The sequence below is a fragment of the Cariama cristata genome, unplaced genomic scaffold (genome assembly GCF_000690535.1).
Source record: "Cariama cristata isolate BGI_N322 unplaced genomic scaffold, ASM69053v1 scaffold19779, whole genome shotgun sequence".
Classification (NCBI taxonomy): Eukaryota; Metazoa; Chordata; class Aves; order Cariamiformes; family Cariamidae; genus Cariama; species Cariama cristata.
The window spans coordinates 13,746-41,274 of NW_009634268.1; the positions used below are offsets into that span (position 1 = coordinate 13,746).

The following is a 27,529-nucleotide window of genomic DNA, read 5'->3' on the forward strand; positions in this document are numbered from 1 at the left end:
AAAAAAACATGCAGGGATCCATAAAGAATGTCTGTCTTGTATGCATCTCCTGGAAGGAAGTAACACTAATGGCAGAGAGTTATCACACCTTTATTATACAAATTTATCAGACACCATATAAAAAGATGACAGTCAAATTGACTTCCTCAGCAAAATACCCTGCCCTCTACCCAGTTAGTCATCAGGACCTTGGGAAGACTGTATCTGGTTGGCTGTATTCATCACTGGGGAAAATGGATGAATTTTTTTGCTGATATGGGTGAACTATGGCTAATAAATCAAAAGCAGCATTGGTAAGCATGCAGAGAAGCGTTATAACCCCAGATCTTGCATTCCGATATGTCAAGCTAGCCTTTTCACCCTTCTAAGGATTCTTTCAAGACAACACACAAAAGATGAAAGATTTCAAAGTGTGATCGCCATTGCTCAATAGAACTGACAGTGTGAACTGAACTGGCAATACTGAACCTAAATTCCTGTTTTCCAGATCGAGTAAAATATTTTCTGTTATAAGGTCTGACAACCCTCACATGCACAAATCATTAAGACCACAGAAAATTGATGGAGAGCATGCAGTCCTTGTACATACTGTCACATCTGCTACAACACACTCTGGTGACCTTACTTTGGTACCAGCGAGTTCTTTCATCATGAAGAGGGAATCATCAGCTCTGTCGTCATCATCATCATCATAATTGGGTGAGGGAGTTCCTTCTGCCCCTTGCCGTGATAATCCTCCTCCTCCTCTGGGGTCAAATGGATCTACTACAATTGGCTCCGTGCCTTTGATCTCACAGCGGCAAAAAGGACAACCCTGGCCTTCTGATTCCTTCAGGGAAGAGTAGAGATCTGTTACAACAGCCACTATGATGCAGAAATTAAACACATAGTTTATACACAAAGAGATTTAAACCTGCATTTTGGCAGGTACCTTTCAACTGAGAGGAAGACAGAAAGGCAAGCTGTGCTACAAATCTGGAGTATTTTCTCTCTGAAGTAGAAAAACAGCTTTTTAGCAAGTCCTTGCACTTCTTGCCTATTCCTAGATTAAGAAATCAGGCATCTAACCAGCTTCTCTCTGTGCTGGTGAAGCTGGCACTGATGCACTGATATTACTGAACTATGATCTTATGTCCTCAGTTATGCTATCTTATCTCCACACCTGAAGGAAACTGAAGAGTTTTGAGAAGAGAATGTACCGCTTTTATAAAAGAGCAACTAGCTTCACTCAGAGAGATGAACAAGAGGCAATGCCTCACCTGCCATGCAGTGAGACAGGACGTGCACATCAGATGGCCGCATGGTTCAATCTTCACATCTTTGTCATTTTCAGCACATATTTTACACAGCTGAAATGTGGAGCCCATCTCGCAATACAATTCATATTGTTCCTTGGGGAAAGAGAGACAGACATGGTTGATACTGCAAAATAACAAGCGTGATTAGTTATAGCTACAAGAAACCCACACAAGATTTGCAGGAAAAAAAAATTCCAAACAGAAGAACACAGTGCAAAGGAGAACAGAAGTCTGCAAAGATTTCACTATAATTTTATGTACTAGATACATCTGTCAAGCTCTGAACAAAGTAGACTTCAAGTTATACAACATTTTCATTTAGGTGTCCCAAGAACAGCCTAGGAAAGCAGGGCTCAAGACATGCTGAATGGTACAAAACCATGAATATTTGGTAAAACATTCTAAAAAAAAAAAAAAAATCTTTAAATCTGTCAGCCCTGCATAAAGCTTTACCTAACCTTTGCAATCTCCTCTGCCCATCCCTACCATTCAAAGATTTCTGCAACTCCTGTAAAATACAATCCATTAGCCTTAAAAACCACTCTTGGGGATACCAAGTATGACAGAATTGTATAAACAACTAAGGAGGCTAAAAATTAGGAAGAAAGCTAGTGAGTCTGATGGGATAGAATATTTTGCTCACCTGTGTAACTTTAATGTGGTCCTGAGGTGTGGGCTCACACAAGCCAGTCAAGTCAGGATTCTGATTCCGGCCATCGGGAAATAAATAACTGTAAGCAGTCGGGGAAAAAAAAAAGATCTCCCTCTCTGTATGTGCATATACACACATGCATATATACACACACATGAACACACATATAAGGTTTCTTTTGGGAATGATGGAGGAAAGAAAGAATGAGGGTGAGAAGCGAGGGGTGGGAACTCAAGGTATTCTGAATTCAAAAGAAGTTTTGGAAGAATTTTACTATCATACAAAATCCAAACATGTCATTCTTAAAACAAAAAGCAGCTTGTTTTCCCTCCTGGCAGCGAATTTTACTTTAAACATGATATTATGGTCCCAGACTACTCTTCTTAAATCATCCTATAGTGAAACTGTAATATCCAGAGTAAGAAAACTGACATCATAATATCAGTTGCGGTGGTTCAAATTAAGGACTGGAAAAGAATCTGACAAGGGAAACACTGACGCACACTTATTGTCTGCTGTTGCAAAGGACAGTGCAACTCTCCAGTGCAAAAGATAGCCCTCTGAGTATTCCTGAGTGCCAAAACGGTTAAGCATATTAATTATTCCACTGACACCAATGTGACTATTCGCACAACTGAACTGTTTTGCTGAATCAAGGTCTAAATAAAAAGGAAGAGCTGAGAGATGTCCAGAAGGGGCTCAGTGATGTCAAGAGTGATTGCTTGACCTGTGGAACATGCTGCCTCTCCTGTAAAGTAGATAATGTGTGATGAACCCAGAGCGTACGTTTTACCATTCACCTGACTTTAAGACCTCACCACAGGATTAAGATTTATAAAACAAACAGTGAAAAAGGGCAAAAGGGCAAAAAATTTTGATAAAGTTACTTACAAGCCTTCCCTGAAGCCATCAATCAGTGCTTGAAAAAGAGGTTTGTTGTGGGGGATTGTCTGAAGAATGTTCCCATCTGCAGTGACATAGCCAATGGCCCACTGACCAAGTCGTGTACAACTCAATCGGAAAATATAACTAAAAACACAAAGGAAAAGAAACTTCAGTTTGGACTGGAACAGACAGAAAAGATTAAATGTCAAGTAGGCAGCCTTTGTCTGGCTATCTTAAGACAGCAAACAAAAACTAGTAGGAATAACCTGATGATTTATACCAGTTTTCCTCAGTTTACCCCCAGGCAGATCAAAGAAGAGTCTTGCAATCTGATACGAAGTGAGAAAATCATCCAAGCACTGGCTTCCAGGTGAAATTAAACCCAGAATCCAGAGTAAGAAAAGTGAGCATCCTTAAAATCTTTTGTTTCAAAATAACTTTAAAAAAACCCAACAAACAACAAGACCAACAAACAGACTACACAAGGTTTCTGTTTTTAAAACCAGCACACAACTAATCGCATAGTAACAACCTCCAGAAATGAACACTTGGCCCTTCCTGCATAAAGAGAAATCTGTTAGCCCTGTTGCATTAGGCCAAGTTCTGCCCAGAACATTAGGCAGTCCAAAACTGCTCAGGTCCACAGTCTCCTGAGAAGCATGCGTGGTCCTCCCACAGCCTCTGAAGTGTACCCCGCCTGCAGCATGACCTTGCAGCCTACTCTGCCTACCATGCTGCTTTCTGCCACAGCAAATACATGTCAGCTGCTTTGTCTGTCTGAAGTTGGCTTCTAATGTATGCACTGCTTCCAGTGGCTGCAATCCTCTCAGCTGTCCTGGTTTTATGCATATACATCAGAAAGTTATGGGGTCTAGAGATACATTGCCTTATTCTTCGTCTTAAACAGCCCACCGTTTATGCTCACTCTGGCAGTGTCTGCCTCTGCATTCTGCTCGTGCCTGAGGGAGCTCTTGTGACAACTGGGGGGGTGGGCAGGAGGTAAGTCACCACACAGAGGATAATCTCCAAATACAGGGCAAGCTAGGGTTTTTCACAGTTTAAGTTTCTGAGGACAAAGACAAAACAAAACCAATCTCCTCAGTCAGCGCAGTGATCAGCAATGTTAGTAAGAGCAATCAAAAAAGCCACCACTGCCAAGCACTAACCTGCCAGGTTTGTGAATGAATTTCTGAAGCCGGGCTTTCACCTCATCATATGTTAGGAATGCCATATAACCAGGATGAGTCACCGCTAGGCTATTCCAGTTCCTGAGCAAAGAGGACCATGGCTATAGAAACAACAAAGAAATATATTAACCATGCACTTCTAAAGGCTATCAACACATACAATATTTCTTAATCAAAGGGATCAGTTCTTCAGTTAAAGAAGCAGGTTTCTTATCCCACCATAAATCCAGTAGAGGAACTAAAACTTACATTCTCATGCAGCAGCCTTAGCATTTCAGTTTCTCTCTTGTCAGTGATAAAAACATCACCTAAGACAGACCTTAATCAGAACTCCTTTAATAAAGGCTAAGGGAGAAGTCACTGAGGTCACAAAAAGACAGCTCAAGAATAGTTACCAATTTGTGCTGCTTCTGCAGAGAAAATGACTCATTCCTGAGACAGGGATAAAGATAGGAGTTTAATAAGATTACACACAGGACCAGAAACCATGAGTACTCTGATCTGTAACACCGACTTCCTGCACAGCCTCAGGAAAGTGACCTCCCCTCTCTGTTTCAGTTTCACTGTGTGTAAGATGCTTGTGACTGTTCCTTAACCATCTAACGTCTCTTGGGTGTGGCAAGGATTACTGGCTAGTCTAAGATTTGAATAAATAAACCAGCACATACGTGTCAAATATTCCTTAAAATGATGCATAAAAAGTCATAACAATCATTTGAAAGCTGTCAATCCTGAGAAGGGCTTGGGTGTCTAAATCTCATCCAATTTTTCCAAATTTCTCAAATTGTCTAAAAGAAGGTATGAGCTCTCCCTAAGAATTTTGCATCTCTTGGAAACTGCAGAAACTCTTAACTTGCTCTTTATGTACTATAGTTGGAAAAAGGACTGAATGAGATCAGCTACATTGCAACACCGAACATGGGAATTTTTCATCTAGACATATCTTAATTACAACCCACCCTATCACATGGGAAAAGGCAAGTCAGAGCCAAAGAAGTAAGTGTTTGTTCTTGTAAATACCCAATCACACCATCAGAAGCTGTGCTTTTGAGTTTAGCACTATTAAAGACTGTGGGTTAGAATTTTACCTATTACTATCACTTCAGTAATATAGATATTTGTCTTGCACAGAACACAGACATGTCCACAACATCCTGGCTGTGTCAGTTCAAAAGCTAGGAAGCCCAAATTTCCATGCTTGCGCTCCATCCTGAACACGCCCTCCCAATGGAAAATAAGTCTGACAAGAAAGAACAGGACAAGGAAAGACAGAGTGATAAAACTAAGCTTCACATTTCCTGGCTTACAGAAATTGTGTCAGAACTTCAGTCTAAAAGTGAGCTTTGAAAGGGAAAAACTGATTCATGGGAGGATACTGAATGTGCCTTACAGTTGCAGCATATATTTCGACAATTTTTTGTTCTACAGCTGGAAGTATCATACACTTTTACTGCAATATAGGGTCCTAGGGTACTACTAGAGCTGTTTAGGGGATGAAGGGCAAGACAACCAAGTCCGTTACAGCATAAATAATGTCATTTTAGTGTGTAAAATATAGTTTGTCCTGGGGAGAGAGTTTAACCTGAAGCACTGAGACACATTTGAGTGATTCACATTCCTCAATTCTTACCTGAAAAAGTCGTGTGAAGATATCAAATTCAAATACTGAAATGTAGTCATTGCACGTCAAGTCAATCGTTGACTTCAGGGCCATGGCTTCTAGCCCTGAGCTGATTGGATGCACTTCATGCAAGGCCTGACGGAAGCTCTTCCAAGGAACGATAGTCCTGGGGAAAATCAAGCCATCTGTAAATGTGATACGTCTGAAGACCACCACCATGTACATACCTTACAGATTTTTTTGTGAGTATGCACCTCGTGATAATGGAGGAGAGGAAAATCAAAATCAGCCACAAGAGATTTATTCATGCTATGCAAGCACGGATTTCTAGGTTCTGCAGCCAAATCTTGGTTCTAAAGCCAAATCAACTTTAGACAATTTTCTCTGCATATGCAAAATTTTGGAATCTGAAGTCCACCTCTGCTTTCTCCTTTCCCTTTTTCTGCAGTCCTATCATGTCATTGCTTTTATGTACCCTGGGCTGTACACAACACCGTCACTTGATAAGAATTTCATAATGTTGCAGCTGGTAGACAAGGAGTTAACAGAAAACCTTTGAGTAGAGGTCTAGATAGTTAAAAAAAAAAGCTGCAAACAATTCTCTAAAGAGGGAGAAGTAAGATAATCAGGAGCCAAAACAGAGGCTCCTGTTTAAAGGAATAGTTTCCTTCTTTTAAAACATCAAGTGCAATAGAAACACAGAAAGAACATGCTTAGCTTCAGACAACTGTGTTATTCATGAGTAAATATATTACTGCTTTTTGTTCAGACAGCTACTAATTAAACTCTTTATGTGAAGCACCTTAGTTACCTTAGTTAGAAAGCAGTACCCAATTCCAGTAACTTTAGTCCTCAAACGTTGGTGTGGACACCTCCACAGTTCACTTAGTCAGCTTTTTATTAGATAACAAAATTAAAACTGACATTTCAACAGTTTACACGCAAATATACATCGCACTTCACTTTCTCCTTCATTCTATCTTAACAAAGCCATTATGCAAACTGACAAAAGTTCAGAGAAGCCAGAAGAAATGTGACTAAGTGGTTGGAAGGACTCATTGGAGGCAAGATGAAAAGAATTTAATATAATGGCTTAGCTAAAGGACAACTAATATTGGGGGCATGGTAAATTTTGGAAGAAGAAAGTAGATCCTTTTGCATAGTTCATGGACCTTACTTACAACTTAAGGAATTAAATTAAGGAGAGGAAAATTTAAGCTGAATAATCGAGGGAAACTCTGTGACAGTACAAGACTCTCCTAGGCAAAATGGGGAAAGACCCATCACTTGATACATTTAAAACAAGACAGGACAAAGAACTGGGAAATATAATGTAGGAACAATCCTGTATCTCATCCCAGAGAGTGGACCCAATGACTAGTAGGTCTCTCCCATCGTTCATTTTAACCTGACAAAGACCTTTCTGAACTGTAAAACAGAATCTTTAAAAATACACAGTGCTGTGTGCAATTTGTTCCCACATCTCTATTTTTAGGCACAGTTAGAAACTTACTTTTCACCAAAAGCCTTTCTCCAAAACTCTGCAGCATCTGCCTTGGTGATTCGGAATGTGTCTCCCTGGAAAAGGCCGCTTGGGAAAATACCTTTGAGTTCTGCCAGCATATGGCTGAATATCAGGGATAACTTTGTCAGGTTACGCCTACAAAGGACCACAAAAACAAACGTTTCTTTTAGAAAAGACAGACATGGTTTAGCACTCTGAACAAAACAGAAACGGTATCTATTGCAATTCAAGAAGTATCCCAGTCTAGAAAACTCCTCTTATTTAGGAACGCCTTTCAAGTGTTTACCCAGCATTCAGAACAGATCCATCACACAGTACTTATCGGCAAGGTCCGTGTTTGTCAAGACATTTTCCACAATGATGAACTTTGCATAATCTCTTTGAGATGGGCAGGTTATTTCCAAGGCAAAGCCCCTCAAGGAAACACATTCACAGAAAACGTCCAAAACCACTATTCAGATCTTACCTATTAAGTAACAGCACAATCGGAGCCAAAACCTCATCAGACTCCTTTGCTCTTGGGTCTGAAAATTCCTTACAAGGGCACATAAAACTACTACTGCCTTAGACCATGTAAGCTGAATGTCTTTCCAAGTCTCTAGAGGGTCCTAACACAGTAGATTTGCTCAGAGAAGTCTAACTGATAATAACAGGCCCAGTTCCCAAGGGAAGGTCACAACACCTGCAAGGTTTTTCTAAAATTGTAATAACTTACATACAAAAGCTTGATGGTCAGGACACTCAACCATATTACAAGTAATTATCCAATTATAATTACAAACTGGTACCCCAAGTCCCTTCTCTGCCTGATGACACTCATATACCAGGAGTGCTCTAGTCCATCATGGTACTCCCTTTTCTAAACTGGAGAGGCAAAGTTGGAAGAGAAGAGATATTCTCTGCTTCAGATTCAGTCACCGTGCAGAAGATTTCCAGAAATAGAAGACAGGAGGACTACTGCCTAGCAAAGAGGCCACAGCAGCATTGGGAGCATTTTGGGTTACACACTTCATAAGAAACTAGCATTGGATTAGGATCAAATTCCAACAGTCAAACTGCAGCCCAGGACTGCTTCTTCCCTCCTTGTAGTCTTAGCAACTATATTAAGGAGGTAAGCTCTATGTTGTAACTGTGCTATGCAGAAATAGAACTAGCTTGGGTACCTCAAAGCATCAGTGCCTGTAGCAGTACAGGAATACCAACACAACAGTCTTCTTACTTAGGAGTCAAACAATAGCACTATTATACACTAGAGAGGTTGCCTTCTACTTGTAGATGGAAAAAAAAATCTGTTCACTAGTGGCACATCTTTCTCTCATTGCCTTATTCAAATAAAGGACGACTCTCTTTTCCTCCACTCCATTACATTCTCCAGATCCTAGGAAAATTGAATTCCTGAAAAGAGACAGGAATATTCTAGGCCAGAGGGCTTTTTTTTCATCCCCCACATCACATGCTTGAAGGTAAAAGGAAGAATGAGTATCATGTGGGAAAGGTCAACTTCTAAGTTACGTTCAACAGTCCAGAGCTGGTCAAAAGACTGCATCAACCACCAAGGCATTACACAGAATCAGTTATTACACTGAGCAACAAGTTACTTTGCAGACTGCAAAATACTGAACCATTTACAGAGGGGCGAGAAGCATCCCCAGTCATGTAGTGTTTTCTTAATGCCTTGTTTTCCAAGTTCTCTCACTAAGCATGCTACTACTGTAGCGTGCCATCCCCACGAAGACAGCTGTGTTTGGCAGCAAACTACACTCCCCCTAGGTTTCAGCCTTTCACCATTTCTAGTATTCTAGTTGGATTGGCTCCAATTTACTTAATCTTGGACATTTTTCAGATACCACTTGCTCCAGACATGCTACTCCTAGTTGAAGTACTTATCCTGTTAATCTGCCTGATTGCAGAACTGACCTCCAGCTAAAGGAGATAGGTAACTGCCTCTAGCCTTTCTGCAAAAACTGGACATTTGTGCTTAGGTCTTTTAGCTCCATGTTATACTTTCATAGAGTCTAAACTCAATTGGAAGTGACCTGCTTTGCTTGACATAGATTCTACCATTTACTCAGTTCCACATGAGCCCTTTCTTCATGCTATGATACAGTCTGGGTAGACTAGAAGGGATATAGGATTCAAAACTATAAACTTTCTTTGACGGCAGTTCTCCTCTCTTACCCTTATTTATTCAACTACATTTTACTTTGCGTCTCAGCAATGAAAGCTGCTCAAAGCGTTTATAGAAGGTGCCAACTATACAGCAAGGGATTCTGGTTTTTGTCATTTCATACACATCTGCCAACAACAGGTGCTCAAGATTAAGGTAAGTAAAATGACCCAGATGCTCTTCCATAGGCTGCTCCATTCAGCAGCTCTTTACTAGATGCATTGCACATTCAAATCATGTGTATTTTAATGCAACTATAGGATTTGGGTGTTTGATTCTATAAACACAGACTGAAAAGCTTTGTTGTTCACCACTCCTTGTCATTTAACTGGCCTCCACAGAGAGGGGCTGTCAGAAAGTCCTCTTGCCTTACTAATGTATCACAATTTCAATTCATCTGCTTTTGCAGTTTTGTTATACCTTTGGAGTGCTGCTGTAACTCCTCACCTTCTGCTTTTAGGAAGGTTTATACAGTATGTCTTAAAAAAAAAAGCTGTACAGGATGCTGCGTGTAGGAAAAACTAAGCTGTATCAGAACAGCAAAGTAAAGGCTTCCTATGTGATCACAATCACATTTATGAAGATCAGTGGTTCAATACCTAGATATATGGATACACAAAGAAGCTGCAGCAGTAAAAACCAGGCTGTCACCTTATCAGTATCTGTTTGTGCATCTGCCCACCCTGATGTAATGTTAAGTAATCCAAAGTTGTATATTCCTCTTTACAGTAACAGATAAGCAACTTTGCATTTACCAGGGGAAGGTTCAGACTCTAAGGCACAGCCACTGGCTAATGCTACAGAAAAGACGATTTAACTGTAAACTCACACCCCAGCTCCCTTCCTCCTGAGGGCAGGTTCCCACCATGTCCCTGCAATGCCTTTGGCTGAGAAACACTAGAAAAATTCCACACCAGAGGTTTTAGCTGTGGAGCCTGTTCCCCAAGCCATCTTCTGAAAGTCCTCACTTCCAGAAAATGACAGAAAAGATGACAGTTTATGGCAACGCAAGGGAAAAAAGCAAACACTGTGCTATTATGAATCATTTAATCCATCTACAACTCAAGTAAAAAAGAGATGGTATTTGTTTTTACTAAGTTTATAAAAATGGAGACTTGAGCAAAAACTGTTAATTATTTTGCTACGCTAACATAGACGTAACTGGCAAGAATTAAATTCTGAATCATTTCCTTGGAGGGTTAGCATGCAATACTTGTGCACAATCTTAGCAGGTAAAGTGACACCTCACAGCAATGCATTAATGCCAAGTGACTGCAAAGTTCGCAGTCCTAAAGCTGTTTGGGTATATGGCACAAGGTAGCACTGACTTGCTAGCACTCTTAATACTTGAAAAATCATGTTCTATTTGTGAAAAAATTCTAAGCATGCTTGAAACTAATGTATGCAATATTTGGAAGATGGAAGGAAAGTCATTTCAGGCATACACTCTCCTATTGCTGCCCAGCACAGTGTGAAAATTTGGGTATGATCAGGCAAGCACACTAATCCACTTCTGACCCTTGAACAAAAACCTAAGTGAACAACTGCATGGTTTAAACAAAGCAAGAGTTAACACTGCAAGAAGAAAAGCTATATTCCAGTGTCCAGTTGCTTATCACTTCTGCCTCACAGTCTTCTCCCTTAGCTGAGTTTCAGGAAGTGCTTGCACTTAGCTGAGCACGTCATTTCAGCAAGAGAAGTAAGAACATCCGCAGGCTTAAGGATGAATAAACAAATGATTTTACACACACACATTGAGAGACTGTTTCCAGAAAAAGTTTCTAATACCTGAACATTTTCAATTCTTAACATTATCATAATTTTTTACAAATATTCAGCTGCATCCAAGGTAAATAAGAGAAACAGAGGAAGTGAAGATAAAGAGCAGCAAATCACAGAATATTTTATGTTAGTAACCAGCTTCTATATACAGCAACTAGTTACCAATCCTGTGCTAAAAGGACAAACATTTTCTTTCAAGAGCACACTCCTTTATTTTAACAAGCCAAGTTACACATTTGTAAATACAGACCAAATAAGTGCTTGCAATCACAGCGAACATTTTTATTGGTATATCAAAGTTCAGTGATTATGACTGTATTTTATTTTTAGTAACATCAGCAACTGTCCTCATCTCCATCACTTCAACTAAACAGAAACAAGAGTTCTCCCAGAAAAAGGGTAATATTTTCAAAGAACACTGAAGTGTCTTAGACCAGAGATTCCCAAACATTTTTGGCTACAGACATCCAGCAATCTGCCATGTTTCTTGTAGACTATGAGGGCCCTCTTTCACACTTTTAGCTAAACACATTAACGAACACAAATACTGTTACCAAGAGTTGCACCAGAGGTATGCCAACCGCAGTTTGGGAATCACTGACTTAGGCACCTAAATGCCATTGACAGTCAGTGGAATTTAATCACCTGTCATATAAGCACTTTTGAAAATGTTACCCGGGGAATGCAGGCCACATCAGTTGGCTCTCCTCGCTGTTTGTAACTGAGCTGAAGGGAACACCTGTACCAGCTTCAAAGAACTGCAGCGTGTTTTTGTTTTGTGGTTACATCCAGAGACAGAGCAAAAGCTACAGTTTAGGTAAGATTTCACATTCCTGTGAGTGCTTTCACACCTACATGCAAAGTATTCAGCTTATTATTGTTAGATAGTGAATCAATGACACACACAAGCTGAAGGCAACACCTGTACCAGCTTCAAAGAAAGAACTGCAGCGTGTTTTTGTTTTGTGGTTACATCCAGAGACAGAGCAAAAGCTACAGTTTAGGTAAGATTTCACATTCCTGTGAGTGCTTTCACACCTACATGCAAAGTATTCAGCTTATTATTGTTAGATAGTGAATCAATGACACACACAAAAAGTGAAAGCTTAGAAAGCCAAGTATTTTTCCACCCTATACTGTAACCAAATACTTTGCTAAGAAACATCTGCAGTTCTAGCATGGAGGCATCATTCCTTCTGTACACACAATGTTAATGGAGAACCATTTCTTTAATAACTCAGAAGCATCACTAGAGCCTGTTTAACTGCAATTACACTCGCTTGTAAAACTGTGCTATCTTGACACTCACAGGGCTCTAAAGATGCAGGTCTCAAGTAATCGTTTTAGGGAACAAAAACCAGCAAGAAGCAAGACTGTTTCTTCAGTTACCCAGTGCTTATTTATCAGCTGGCTCCCCTAGGCCCGGCCAGGCTTGCCGGCGGCTCTGCAAGCTGAACAGGCACGTTCCTTCATCCTCCCTCCTCCGTGCCCCCTCCACTGTGGTTGTGCTACTTCCTTCCGGCTTCATGACTGTTCTTGCTCCACGCTTCTTAGCGGAAGTCAAAAGGTCAAGCAGGCACTTCCATTTGCACCACAGTTCTTCACCGCAGCCCCTCCACAGCCCGGCCCCCAGCTGTGTTTTCTGGTACTGTTACCTCCCTCAGACCTGTAGCAGATTTTTCTTTTCCAGTTTCCTGTTTGCTGGACAAAAGTGTTTTTCCATCGTATAGGCTCAGTCTTGCAAAACCATTAACGGCAGAGGACAGCTTTAATCAGAGCATTGCCTCTTTCAGCTACATTGACACAATTCATCAAATTAATTCATGTTACAAAGTCATACAGCACCTAACGTGCTTCATGACTAAAATGCCTTTCTTACCTTAAGGCAATGTTAATGTAGTACAACCATTTCTGCTACCGCCAGCTCAAATTTTTTTCATTTTCTTCCAATACTTCTCAACTACTTCACAGCTAACCACCTGTCACAGTATAATTTTGTTGTTCGCACATAGCAAGGAGACTGCTCCCCTGGATGATTTAGTCACAATATTGTGCTCACATGCCATAATTTGACATGCACATACTGTCAGGTCTGTAAAGCTCGTTCTGTGAAAACATGTTACAAACACCACTGTGCAATGGAATTAAGAGCTGTAACACAAGATAACCAATTACAAAATGCTTCACTTCTCTGACGTTATTGTGCATATTTCTTATATATGGCCGAAATTTCAAATATATTTTTGTATTTGCACTCCCACTGACTTCAGTTACACTTGTGAACACTGAGTTTTCATAAGTAGCATTCAGCCTCTCTAAGAATAGGCTGCGTTTAACAAAGATTCTTCACGGGAAGCTAACAAACACAGCCACGCCTTCACCTTGGCCCCAAACCAAAATTAAGCTGAACACAATTCAACCGACTTCAATTCAACACACTTTTGAGAAAATGCTTTATTTCCTAAAATCTGTACCAAACTGGTTGAAATTACACATCAACAATGAAGATTCAAGAAGGTAAAAAGAACTCAAATCTGAGGACCTAAGTTACTGTAAAACCATCCTATTCAAAACTCAAGAGAAGGCACTCTCTCTGTGTCAACTTGGCTGTTTAAAGGGGCATGACCCAAAAACGCACCTCACAAGAAATGCAGTCTCGGTACACTGGAGGAATGACTACAGAGCATTTTTTGAAAAAAAGTATACCTATTTATTCTTATGGAAGATCAAGGGAAAAAAACATTACAGAGGACGTGGGAGTGTCTGACACCTTAGCACTAAACTCATTGACTGAAAACTCCTAGAACAGATAACACAGTTTCTAATTGCTTCTGTCCTCATAGAATTAACACCTTCACCCAGGATAACTCAGATGCACCACTTCCTTTCTTCGGAAGTTCTACATTTATTTGGTGAAAGAACTACAAATTGGTGGCTTGGAAATGAGATGATTGTGCAGTTAAACTGAGGGAAAAGACTCTAATCGCTGTACTATTATTCACTGCTACTGCTGAAAACTTTTTTTTGTTTAAACAACTCACAGTCCAAAATGGCTTCTGTGGTATCGCAGTCTTATGTCTCCAGTGGCTCTCCATGTAAGTTTATGGCATGCAGTGCTGCAAGAACACCATAATTATTTCACTAGTTGAGCAATTAATGCTTGCTTTTCTGTAAATCACATCTCAACAACCCCATTGATGGATAAGGCTTCCTTCAGGACTTTGACATTCTTCTGAATATGAGATCATATTAAATTTTCTGAGGGGGGGAAAAAAGTTTTTTACCTCATTTTACACGTGAGGCAGCTGAAGGACAGAAAGAGAAAGTGCTGGAAGCTAGGGAATTTCTAATTCCTTATCACCTGCTCATTATTGTAGAATACTATGCACTTACTAAGTACTACTGCAAGAAATTATAACTAAGGAAATACAAGTTTCCTACACTCTCACTTCTGGGGTTACTTTGGAATTACAAGCTTACCACTAGATTATGTTTAGGTGACATGGTTAACATCCACTACAGGTAAACGCAAGCTCTAGTACTTAAGAAAAAAAAACCCCACACCAAAAGCAAACCACAGTTTTTGGGTCCTGCAAACAGTCAAATATTATTTTTTCCTGTAACTACTTTACATCTTACAATTTGATATTTTGAAGTTGTAAGAGCTAAAAAAAAACCAAAAAACAAACGGCTCTTTCAACGAGTCTCCAACAAGTAATATGCATCTTTCAGAAACCACAAAGGTGTGAGGTTATCACATAACACATGCTTTTCAGATGTTACGAACTATGCAGCAGACGTGAGCAGTTAGATCCAATTTCAGCAGATAGGTGGCTGCGCTCGGTTCCAGAAAGAACTGTATCTTACTTCCTACTACCACACCAGCAAGAAGTTTTCTGCATGCTCTTCATGTTAACATAAAACTCCAGCCTATGCATATGAGCAGTAAGTGGAAATGCTTGAGGTGATCCCAAGATGTCTTTTATAACTCTGAGACAGCTTCAGAGTCCTCTACACACAGTAATCAGTTTTAAAAATAGAAACAGCGGAACTACTTTCAACAAAACTTGCAACACAGGAAGTGAATGAAATTCCATTTAACTATTACTGGCTCAACAGAAGTCGCCTTACAAAGTTATGCTGGGCCACTGCTCTGTAACATTTACAGTATTTCGACAGGACAACTAATATTGCAGACTAACAGCAAATCAGACATTTTAGAATCAGCAAGTGAATTGCTTGTACTATAGAGTTTTACAGCATCAGTTAATGCTACATTGACTTTGTAGACTACCTCATCCCAGCACCCTTTGGAAGAAAGGTTACAAATACATAGCATGTTTATCACCTCTTGTTAATATGAAATTCAGCTCCAAACACACTTTTCCATTTAAAGAACTACAAGCTTCACTGTTTCATTCTTTGCAGAGCCATAAGAGTGGCTGGTTAATTCTGCAACTTCAAGATTTCACTTACTAAAACAGCAAAACGGGAATGGGAACACATAAACCACAGGACCAGATATTTCTGTCCACTCTAGGTCTAATCCTAGTTCCATTACACACTCTCAACAGCAGGTCTGAATAACCTGAATGCAGGGTAACACTGTTTATTGCCTCCTCTGCAGAGGAGCTGGTCTGCATCACTGGATGCCATAGGCACCAACATGCCCGGCTAATGATGCCAGCTCATGCACAGAACCCATATCTAACTGCATCTGGAAGCTAAACTGCCACGTTCATAAGACATTGCACCTGAGCGGGCCTGCAGGAAGCCAAATCAGAAATGACTGCAACCACTGCATTAGACTCTTACACCGTTTTAATATCTGCAACAAATCTGCATACAACAGCTGCGACTGCTGTGAAGCTTCCCCTCTAGTCCCTCCCTCCCCCTTTTTTACCAATTAGTCTACAGCCAAAAATGCAATAGTTAACTAGTGAAAGGCATTCTTTGCATGCAGTGTTTCTTTCCACTCTAAGTTTTAAAATGCTACCAGTTGTAGCTTTAAAGAAGCAAGAGACTAATTCCAGTGCTTTAGATATTACAGGACAGAAATATTACATGAAACATACATGTTTCCTTATGGTCTTCTGAACCCTGGCACTTTTCAACTAACATATATATATATATTTAAATACCTTGAGTTCTGTGAGTAAAGCATGCCAATCAGTTTAAAGTGTCACTCAAAATATACTGCAGGCCACAGATGACCAGAAAACTTTGACATACTCGTATTGTTATGCAAATAGATGAGACTGATCTGAAGTAGAAAGGACACCAGTCCACTGTGCTGACCAGAAGCACCAACCTACTGACCTTTAAAGGATCTAGACTTACTATTCTGGGCACAAATGCTAGTGTTACATTTTTAACAAACTAGATTTCTTTCAATGTAAAGAGGCTAAAAATCCACTTATTTTTCTGGATTTAAATATTATAGAAAGCACTTTAAAGACAATAATTCATTTGATATGATTAATGGTCTTTAAGGAGCTCAACATATACTCAGGATTGACAAGACAAAGAATAACCTCTCACCTAGGTAAGAGATTAATTCTTTTACCAGAATCACGGGACTACACTTCAAAAATTACCGCTCAGAACACCACTACTCATTATATTTATATCTGGGCCCTCTGCTCTGCAGTCAAAATTTGTATTTCAGGGGCTACTTGCTACAGTTAAAGGGAAAAACAAAGCACAAAACCCCTGTTTCCAAATCAAGGAAGACTCCGTATTTTACATTTGATCTTTAGCCTGTCTCAGGTACCACAATGCCACTGGGAGATTCCTTGGCAGAAGGATCTGTAAGCTCTTCATTCCCAACTTGCATCTTGTCAAAGATTTTTTGCAACATACTTATTCCAGTACAACATAAAACTCCAGCGTATGTTTGCTTTTCAAGCTTCAGACTCTAGGATGCAGTTAATGGCAGTACTTGCCCAGCCATAGCTGACCTGCTGAGTAGTTTGGCAACAAATCTCCTCTTTTTTCCCCCCTCACACCATATTCACTTACCATAATGAACTTACCCTCTGCAGTAATTTTACAGTCCTTTCTACAGGTGGGTAGCAGTCAGTGAGTCACGTTACCCGAGTCAGCTGTTGGTAGCACATAACTGAGAGCCACCTCATCCACCTTCCACAGATGGAAACGGGGCAAAATTAGCAAGTTCACAAACTCACACCACAGAAGGTATTGCTTCAAACTGTTGGGAAGCAGCTGGCCTAATTTTGTTCAGTACCTTCTAGCGAGATGAGGTTTTTTTCAACACTATCTTATAGCTCAGAAAAGCTTTCACACACCAAAACATCATCTGTTTTCTGGCTGAAAGGGCCATGACTGCAGACTTGTTCAAATCAACAGAAATCCAAAACACATCATCTCGGCCCTCAATACGCAAACCAAGCACCCAAGGAACACGATACGGTTTCCAGGTAGCAGTAACACATTTTTGCCAGCATTGAGAAATCTACCCACATTTCAAATGATAACTGCTACAAACTAAATAACATACTTGCACTTCCATCCACAACATCAAGCCACAGAGTTAGTCTTCCATAAAACTCTACAATTGTATAGGCTCTGAGAGCAAAGAAGAATAAAAATCTTACTTCCTTATTATGCAATAATCTGAAAGCTTACATTTGTCCATAAATCAATTTTCAAGACAGTGGCCCAATTTTTGACAGAAAGAAAACTAAACTAAATGCAAGCTTATGCCAATTATAGTAAGTGTCACTTAAGTTCCACAACTATCACCTAAAGTAGCGATTTAAAGCCAAATTAAAAAGAAATAATTCACATTCCTCTCTCCAAGAACATTTAAATGATAATGAATTTCTTCCTGGGTAATAAGCAGTTAGTTAGTGTTCATATGCTGGAGCCTGGCAAGGAAACCTTTTTTGTGGGCAGCTTTGGAGCCTGTTCTTTTCTTTAAGATGCTCTAATTTAAATGCAGATGTAGACTTCACACTAGTGGGTTTTGTTAAAAAAAAAAAAAAAGTCTTAGTTGTATTAGAAGGAAGTGACAAAAAGAGGACTTACACACACCATGCACCATTCGCGTTCCACATTTTATACCATCTTTCTCACTGGACAGGAATGTGTGTAAGCACTCTAAAACATGAGATTAGAGCACTCACAGCCCCCCCCCCGGGCTTTTCTGGTTCATGGCTTAGCACAAGTGTTTTCCAACTTTTTCCTCTTTAAAATCCAACTTTTTTTTTTTCCAAGTCATTCTTCATGCATTTCCTTCCCCTTTAGAGATATGCACGGTCATTTCCAGTAGACATTAAATATTGGTAGCTTTTTCCTGTGTAAATTAATAAGTCTTCACTTTGGAGCTAGAGAAGAATATGAAATCCTGCTGAGCCAGCATCCCATTAGGCTACTGTCAGAAAGACGACAGTTAAATATGGTCTAGCTTCCAAGCCTTCTTTGCAAGTCCATGTTACATGCCTAACCCCATTTTCTCCTCTACAGATATGCTAGTTTTGTTAACTGGGTTTGTTAACAGTTTGTTTTCCAAAGTATGCAAGCTGAACTAGTAAAATACCTTGTGCTATTTCTTAAACATCCAGTCTACATCCTGAGTAATTACTTCTCCTCAGCCTTTCACCTAACCCCCACCCTCCAGCTTACATAACTGCACTCTAGTGTGGAAACAGGTGCAGTGGTCTGATTTTATTTAGAAAATAATTTTTCTGAATTTTCCCTTGTAATAGACTATGTTAACATAATCAGTACATTTGATTCATTGGTGAAACACGGACTCTTCAGCCCAATTCATCCCTTCCCAAGTAACCGACAATTCTTATCCCTGCCTAATGATCAGCAAGCTATTTTTCTGCCCTGCCACACGAAGTATAATCTATTTACACAACTGCAGAAAAGCTGCTGCAGTAAGTTATATATGCAGTGGGGAAAGCTGACAAGTGACAGTTCCTCTGTGCAAGTAAGAGGTCTGGAGAAGTAAAAGCTTTCTGCAAGAGAAACAAAAAATACTCCAACACAACCCCTGAGCCTCTAAATTAAACTGTAATCAAGAGCTTAGGCAAGTTCAGTGTGTTCAGAGCAGTTGTGGCATTAGCATTAACGGCACTATCAATCAATGGAACCATCGCATTGCAGGGAAAAAAAAAGGCATGTGTAACCAGGTTTTGTTACCACTAGTTAAAAAGTAAACTCAAGAAAATCACAATATTTACAGAGTCAGTGAAGTCACATATTTACCACTGTAGGCAGTACAGCAAGCTACTCAGTGCTAAAGAGGTGTACCTTTCTCCTTTGCATATAGACCCGTGAAGTACCTTCTACAGAATTTCTTTTATTGCACTGTTTCAGCTATACAGGCTACAGACTTCACCTTTGAATCGGTCTTTGTTTTGGTTTTAAAATTTCCAGTGACAAGTCTTAAAATGCCTTTTGCATTAAAAAGCACTGTGGATCTATAAAGAATAGGAACCAACAGCTTTGGAAATGTGTATGGCCTCAAGAATACCTGCTAAGTACTGCAGCACAGCCAACCAATTATTGAATGACTTACCCTTACCTTACTGCAAGCATATGACAAAATATCCAGAATGATTAACTCTTGAAATACTATTTGATTCTAATATCAAAGCCTGCAGATGTTACCATTTTATTTTACCAGATCCCCAAATCTGTAATTTGGTTTTAGAGACCAACCTACCCATTAGCAAGGACAACCCAAGTAAATTCCCAAGCTGTCAAAACTCAGAGGAGCAACATAGTATCTCCACTAAAAAACCCACATCTATTCAGGAGTCACCAAGTCGAATCCAATCTACTTGCTAAAACTCAGTTTTTAAATAGTAACTAGAAGTTACCACATCTGCTTATTAGTCAGGAAGTGCGTACAGAGCTTTAAAAGCACCCTCAACAGCATTAATTTTTAAACAGACATGGAAGTGAGTTAAAGCAGAATTTAAATAGCATCTTTAAAGCTCTCCTACTAAAATGAGTTCTCTTCACAAAACCTGCAGTATGAGTTTATGCAAGAGAGTAACCATTTCATCTGAACGACTATACATCAAAACCACAGTGTTACAGGGACAAAACAGCCGTTACAGTCCTAAGAAAAGAAAGGAAGCCATTGAGCTTTCACAGCATTGGACATCACACTGTGTCAGCCACAACAGGAGGATGCTTTCAGCACGCTGACAGTTAAGGTATGACACAGGAGAGCTGCATTCACTTTAACAGCTCCTAGTTTAAAACCAAAAGAACAAACACTCACCCACATCCGTAAGCACAGCGAGTGTTCACACAAGCCTTTTCTAACTTGGTTCCGCAGCACCTCTGCTCCTCTACTGTAGTTTGAAAGTCAGAGGATCCATCAAGGTGTGTGTTCTCTTCACAAACACAATTTTAAATGTTCAATATGCAACTGCAATCTTATTTTGCACTACTGGTTTTTAAACTGCCTGCCTTACAGCAAATAGCATCCATATTATACTCCCACACAGTCTACTCTAAACACATACACAACACTGTAGCAAACCACTTAACGCTAGACAACACACATCTTGCTGCTATTATGAGCTCTCAAAGCAGCACAAGCAGGTACAAGACATGGTGCTCTCCGTAGCTATGCTCCAATTCTGACTCAGTCCACCTTGGAGAAACACACTGGAGAATCTCTAAAAAATTTGAGAGGAAATACACAAAGAGCAATGTAGAAATAATAAAAATAGAAGGTTGATACTCAAGTGATCAAGACAATTCTGATCCTACAATCTAAGGGAGACTTCAGTAATTTCTAACTACTGGTCTGTTTGCTAGTAGCAAACACCTGCACAACTTTCACACTAGTTATGCAAATGTCAAAACAGTGCATTTGCTCTACATCAAGAGATATTTGGGGAAGGAAACTAAGAGCATACACAACAGGAAACAAAATGAATGCTAAATCTGGAAGACAGGAAAAAAAGAAGCTTTAAGGACAACAGAAAAAAGTGTCAGGAAAAAGAATCAAGACAAAATGATTATTCAGTACACCAGATTAGATTTTTAAAGCCATGTTTTCAAAACACTACAGACTAACATTAGCCATAAACTTTCATGAGATCAAGAGCAAAACAAATTTTTATATATATATATATATATATACACACACACATATACACACACACTGCCATGAGTACATTTCCAGTGAATACCAGATTCGGGTTATATTTGTTTGCTTTACAGGCTGCTGACAATCTTCCAGAAAGCTTCTCCCACACTTTGAATATTCGAATTCATTAATTCTTACAAAAAAGTAACACTCTTCTTCAACTCCTAACATGGTGAGAAAATTCCTTAAATTTATTCACCTTAAATTATTACATAAATTTTAAACCTAAAGGTGCATTTATAGCAAGAATTCATTTAACTAAATTTCAGATGAAAAAAATAGCACTTAAAGTGATCAGGTGCCAAAAGCTCACAGAACCATGAAGTCTGATGCTAGAAGTGCAGCATTTAACAGAATCCCCAGCTGAACCAAAAGTGCCATTCTTTCTGCAGATATCTGTTGAACTAGTATATGAATCATACGCACTGACTACTCCAATCTCTTTATTTTCTATGACAAATTAGAGAACTGAGGAAGTTACCATGCTCATTACCAGCACCAGGAAAAGGCTGTCTGATATTTCCTCTTTATGACAAAACAGTAACTGCTGCTTCCTGGCTTGAGTGAAAAGCAAAAGAAGATGTAATGGGACTAGCCAGGATGTGATTCTGCATTTATGCTTGTATTTACAAGTCTCACCATAGTTGCTTCCCTGCTAAGTTGTTTATTCATAAATGGTACTATTAGCAATTCCCCAAAGACTCCCATCACCGCTGTGAAAAAGCAAGCCTCTACTGGAATCCTGTTTCTGAAGTTCAGATCTATCGATTTGGATTTCCCCCACCCCCTTTTGTCAATTAGTCTGATTACAAACAGACTAGGATGATTAACTCTGGAATTATTTGCCTTTGCTTCTCTCTGAAAAAACAAGGTACTGGCAGTGAGATGTTGGATTTATGATTGACATAGCTACCATTTACTCATCAGATGTTCCATATTTATGATGGATGGATCACAATACACACACAGCTAACCAGAACAAATATCACAGACAAATTCTAAAGAGTTTCATACACCCTTTTAGCCTACTTCTGGAGGCAATAGTAAGTGTTTTAGAAAATAACATCAGCTGTATTACATGGGAGAAACACACAAAACCATTTCAAGATAAATGCTACTTAAAATATTTTAAGAGCAACCTGCTGCACTGTAAAAATCACTCAGTCTTGAATGATAATCCATGTTTTTAATATCTCAAAGGACAGCACAAGAAAGTGACCAGTTCCAGCAGAAGACCTAGAGATTAATTTTAATCAGTTTAATCAGTTTGTTCACAGTAAAAAGTGCTTTTCACACTGTGGCTCATTTTGATCTGAGTGAAGGTTAAGAAAAAAAAAAAATGCAATTTGCTATTAAGTATCACCTCATCTGCAAAACATATCAGGCTAATGAACTCTTTTCTCCCCATAACTGCTACATCCATTATCTTCTACAATACTTTCTGAAAATTCCAGCTAGCAGCATCTCCCCAAACCCACTTCTCACTTGCGATGAGCCAATTGTGCCTATAGTAACACCACATTCTCCCAAGGTTGGGGAGAGGGCATGGACATAACATTACGTGTCTCTCAAGTTCGTGCATTACAGTGAACCTAATTCCTGAAGCCCTCATACAGATAACTAAACTTTTAAGAGAAGCAAGTGTACCACATGAAGATGCCATATTTACACTCCCCAAACCCTGTCTCAAACAAACTCTAAGAGTATTTTATCTCAGAAAGAAACAATGTTATACAACAATCCAGAAAGAAACTTCCATTTCTTAATTTATTCTTTAACACTGTCAGTGAAAAATAAAAGAGCACTAACCACGCCTCCTGGAGGCACTATCATAGTCTTTTGTTGGAGTTCACTATTACAGAATATGCTACACAGAGTTCAATATTATACCAGAAACATGTGCCAGTGCTTCTCCTACCCCCCCAACCACCCTCCCACCACCAAGTAATTCAAGCAAGTAGTTGCCAGGGTGTTAACCACATATTCTCCCCAGAGTAATTATGTTCAGCCACTGAGTGGTTTTCATTTTTTTTTTTTCCACTGTTTGGTTTTGGGTTTGTTTTTTTTACTTTTTAATTCAGCACCTACTCCAAAATCCTGAAATGAGTTTAAAGTTACAAATGCACACTTTGTATATCTCTGTCCCTTAGACCTGCCGCCAACAGTTAGAACAGTATGTAAGATTAACCTTTTCCAGAGCTTTATTCTACTCTTAAATCACTTTGATTCTCCTTTCCTTAAAGCTGGATGAAGGAAAGAAGCACCTTTCCAGGTACAATACAGTGCTCATCAAATTAATGCTATTTTGTTCAAGAGAGTCTTATACTCAGATACAACTGGAGTTTCTACCTCCACCTATCCTTTTCAGTAAGTGCTGTTCACCTTGAAGATGTCTTTGATCTCAGCTATGCCTTCTGAACAAAATGAAAGAAGACTTCAAGTGTCGCACCCTGATCTACCTTAAATACGAAGCTTCCAATGCATGAAAGTTAGAGGGTTTCAGTAACATGTTTTATTCCCACAAAACAAGGTTATTTCCCTCCACCTCCGGAAATTCTGGACAGTTTCTGTTTACAGAAAAAGGAAGATTTCTAAAAGCCTAAAGACCAATTATAACACATTTTAGTCTGGATGACTATTTTGCTATGTAACATAAAACATTCTACTGTTTCCTAAAATTGCCAGAAACATCATTCTGAAACTTATCATCCTCTCTCACAAGGCATTCTCTATGTGAGAATGCAAAGGACTGCAAAACCTTTTCACAGCAGACTTTATTGTTTATACTAACCTAGTATACCTGAACTACACAACAACTAAGGCTATACAGGCTCTGAACACTTACTCTGCTCTCAGATTTCAATATACCCACGTATAGTTTACTTAAAACTCTACACTTAGATTTAAATCTCTCCGAAGTCTGTTTTTATGTAGAGACACCACATCATCCAGCAGACATTTGTTCAAGCTCTTGTTTACTAAAGCAAATTTGTATCATAAATATTTGAAAACATTTCTCTCCATTACCTAGGCTGAGAGTTCTCAAAAAAAAAGCGCTTTCCCTTCCTTGAAAAGGCTGATGGTCTGCTTTGTTTTCTTCATCAAGTTCTCCATGAACACGCGGAAATACTCGTTTTCTCCTAGGGTCTCCATCTTCCCCTCATAGCGTGACAGGATGGTTCGTAGATGCTGGTAGGTATCAGGTAGCAGATCTAGGATATAGGGTGGGCTGTTCTTCAGTGCCAGTTTTGGGTTCTGACATAAACGCACCACCTACGGTTAATGAAGAAAATATCATTAAAAGCATAAAAATAGCAAGCAGTGATCAGTTACTTAAACACAATTCAGTGTTACTTACAAACACGATACACTGAAATGTTCACTCTCGACAAATGGCATTTGTTGCTCAAGTCCAGGCAGGGAGCCCAGCCACCGCAAAAGAATCAAGTTCACGGACTGAAGTACACGTGGACTGATGAAACTCCCAAAATACATATGATCATATTTCATGAGGCTGCATTTCACCCCAAGTGCATTTTCAAAAACAAAATTCAAGAAAATTCAATATGGAGTTTGTAAATGGCAAGGATGTAACTTACCACACACATGTCTAGTACTTTCTGCCACGTTTCAGACTCTGAATATGCCCATAGGCAGAACTTTACCTGTCTACCTGCCCTGATTTTGGCTGCGGAAGTGACTTTTTCACACCAACCCACATATTTGGATCAAATATGCCCACAGAGGAAGTTCCACTGCTACAGATATCACTGATGCCAGTAAGTGGTCCCAGGCTGAAAGTCTTTTGAAGGCAACAGTGCTAGAAGAATCTCCTTTTCTTCCTCCTTGAATACATACAAGGACAATAGCTTTTATGGATAATGATGATGATCAAGAAAGAATGAATGCAAAGGAATTTTTCTGTGCAAGAATAAGAAATAAGCTGTAGCGTAATAGATACAGTATGAGAAGTCTGGGTAAAAGTTTAGCTTGCAAGAATTTGTGTCCCCGGTTATGCATCAACTTTGCTTCTAACTTCTGTTAGATGAATCTCAGAGTAAAACTAGATTCTTCACAATAATTTCTGTGGGGTTTTTTTGGTTTTGTTTTTGTGGTTTTTTTGTGTTTTGGGTTTTTTTTAATAACAACACCAGCACAGTGATACTAGTAATTAGATTAAAGGGTTATTAGGTGACCTCAACCTGTCTTCTGCTTGGCATACAACTAACCACCTAATTCTTCCTCCTTCCAAGCCACATGTTCCCTATTTATTTTTTTAGCAGCGAGATCACATATTCTCAAAGTTAAGAACTTGAATCTATCAAGCCAAATTTTTTCTATCTACGGTGAATTTATGGGATCATCGATAAAATAATGCAAAAGTAATTGCCTAAAGTTATGTAGCTACAGCACAATTAGAATATTCCTGTTCAGAACTCACAAGCAATACAACTGTTATATCTGTACACAAACAAATCAGATGCAAGCTGAACTTTATATAGGTCTTTAATATACAGGAACATAGAGTTTAAGTGCCAAAAGCTCATGATAATAAGTTTATGTGATAGGGGAGGATAAAGGAAGCTACTTCACCATCCACCATAGCCAAAATTTTCCATTATCTAGACTGAGATAACGATACGGAGAGATAATGGCAAAGTGGCAATCTGAAAAAATGAGTGGTGTGCTTTCAGTTATAAAATGGGCCGAAACTCTAGAGTTGCGAGGCCAGTTTCAAACAAAGTTTATAAGCTAAGAACCAGCAGCTAATATAGTCTTACTGCTGCCTTGCTGGCTAACAGCTTCTATCTTCTGCGATTTACATCAAACTTGAGAGGAAGGCTGGTACAAAACGTAGATACAGTTTCCAAAAGTTCTTCACTGCAATGAATGTTACCTGACTGCTTAATACCAAGCACATGAATGATGTTTAAGCTAATGACACTACCAGGTATAGGAGTATTACAGTTATCAAACAATGTAGCTCTGTAGAATGCAAAGCTTAAGGGACCTGGATAGCAAAAGGTCAAAGAATAATTTAACATCCTTTTGCAGTATATCATTTCCACAAAATCTTGTGAAACCTTCAAGAGGAATTGACTAGTTCCCTACAATGCATACTTAAAATACCTACTTCCTTTAAACATTTAAATGCTGATGGTAAACAAAGTAATTTATTTTTAAACAGTGCTTTAGCATTTAACTTCACCATTCAGGGTATATGCAAAAAGCAACCTTGTTGAGTTAAGTGACATCTCCAATTATATCTGACTTACAGTAGTGCCTCTAATAAGAGCCGACTGAGAAAGTCTCAATTTCAGTGAAGAGAAAGGCACCCAGTGTATCACAACTCAAACAGAAAAATCTGACTGCCATTAAAAGAACTGCATCGCTAAAAAAGCCTCTGCAAGTATACATGGAAAAAAACTATCAAATTTTCCCTTCATTTTGAAGAGACTGCCAAGGATTAGGAGGTCTAGATAAGGAGATGGATAGTCAGACAATTGACTTATCCAATTGTATCTGGTGCCTCAGCCACTGCTTCCTTTGAGCCTGTGAACATTGTACAATGAACCATATCAACGAATTGAGTCAACACATTTGTCCCCTGAATAAAACTAGTTTCACTATGCAGCATGAATAGGTTCTAAATTGCTCCTCCGACACAGCTGAATGGATAGCTATGGATAGCAAAATCCTTTCTTCAACAGAAATTGTTTGTTACACAGCAGGTTTAAAACCTTAATAAAAACACAGTCAGCTCTTCTGAGGAAGCCACATTAAGCAACCATACAAGTCGGAGTATGCACTCCTCTCACTCATCTGTAATAGAAAACAGTTTGACTGTTACCTCTTGAAAATATCCAGCTATAGAAAAAGCAGACCCACTGTGTTTCAGCAGTGTAACAAACTTCAATATCAATTCGAAAAACTTCCCCACAGCAGAAGCAAGTTCTGCAAACCACTCATTCTCATAGCCTCTATAAAACATTTCCCAAGAAGTGACTTGCAAAGATACCTCAAATAGTTAACAGAAAGGCCAAAACTGCTCCAATTATCAAGTGAGTTTCTTTATTTACCAAGTAGAGCAAAATTAGGTAAGATAAGCATTTAAACAAAGCTACGTGATTAGGAATTGCTGCCTCTTGAGCAACCTTGGTCATTTTGTAACACAGCAGCAAGAAAACCAGTTCGTTTTTGCTTGTTTCTCTACGTGTGCACTTGTAGCATCATGACAACGTCAAAAGGAATGTTCCCAGCCCCGGGA

General features: G+C 39.2%; 1 protein-coding gene across 1 annotated transcript in view; it reads right to left on the reverse strand.

Moving 5' to 3' along the window:
• Positions 1-24,530, reverse strand: part of CBL (Cbl proto-oncogene, E3 ubiquitin protein ligase) — a 33,448-nt gene extending 8,918 nt beyond the window's left edge. The window contains 9 exon segments of the mRNA XM_009707099.1: positions 626-829; positions 1,260-1,391; positions 1,942-2,029; positions 2,842-2,979; positions 4,002-4,123; positions 5,653-5,809; positions 7,157-7,303; positions 24,289-24,318; positions 24,320-24,530. Coding sequence (XP_009705401.1) covers positions 626-829; positions 1,260-1,391; positions 1,942-2,029; positions 2,842-2,979; positions 4,002-4,123; positions 5,653-5,809; positions 7,157-7,303; positions 24,289-24,318; positions 24,320-24,414 — 1,113 coding nt within the window. The 5' untranslated portion in view covers positions 24,415-24,530.
• Between the last annotated feature and the right edge of the window lie 2,999 nt (positions 24,531-27,529).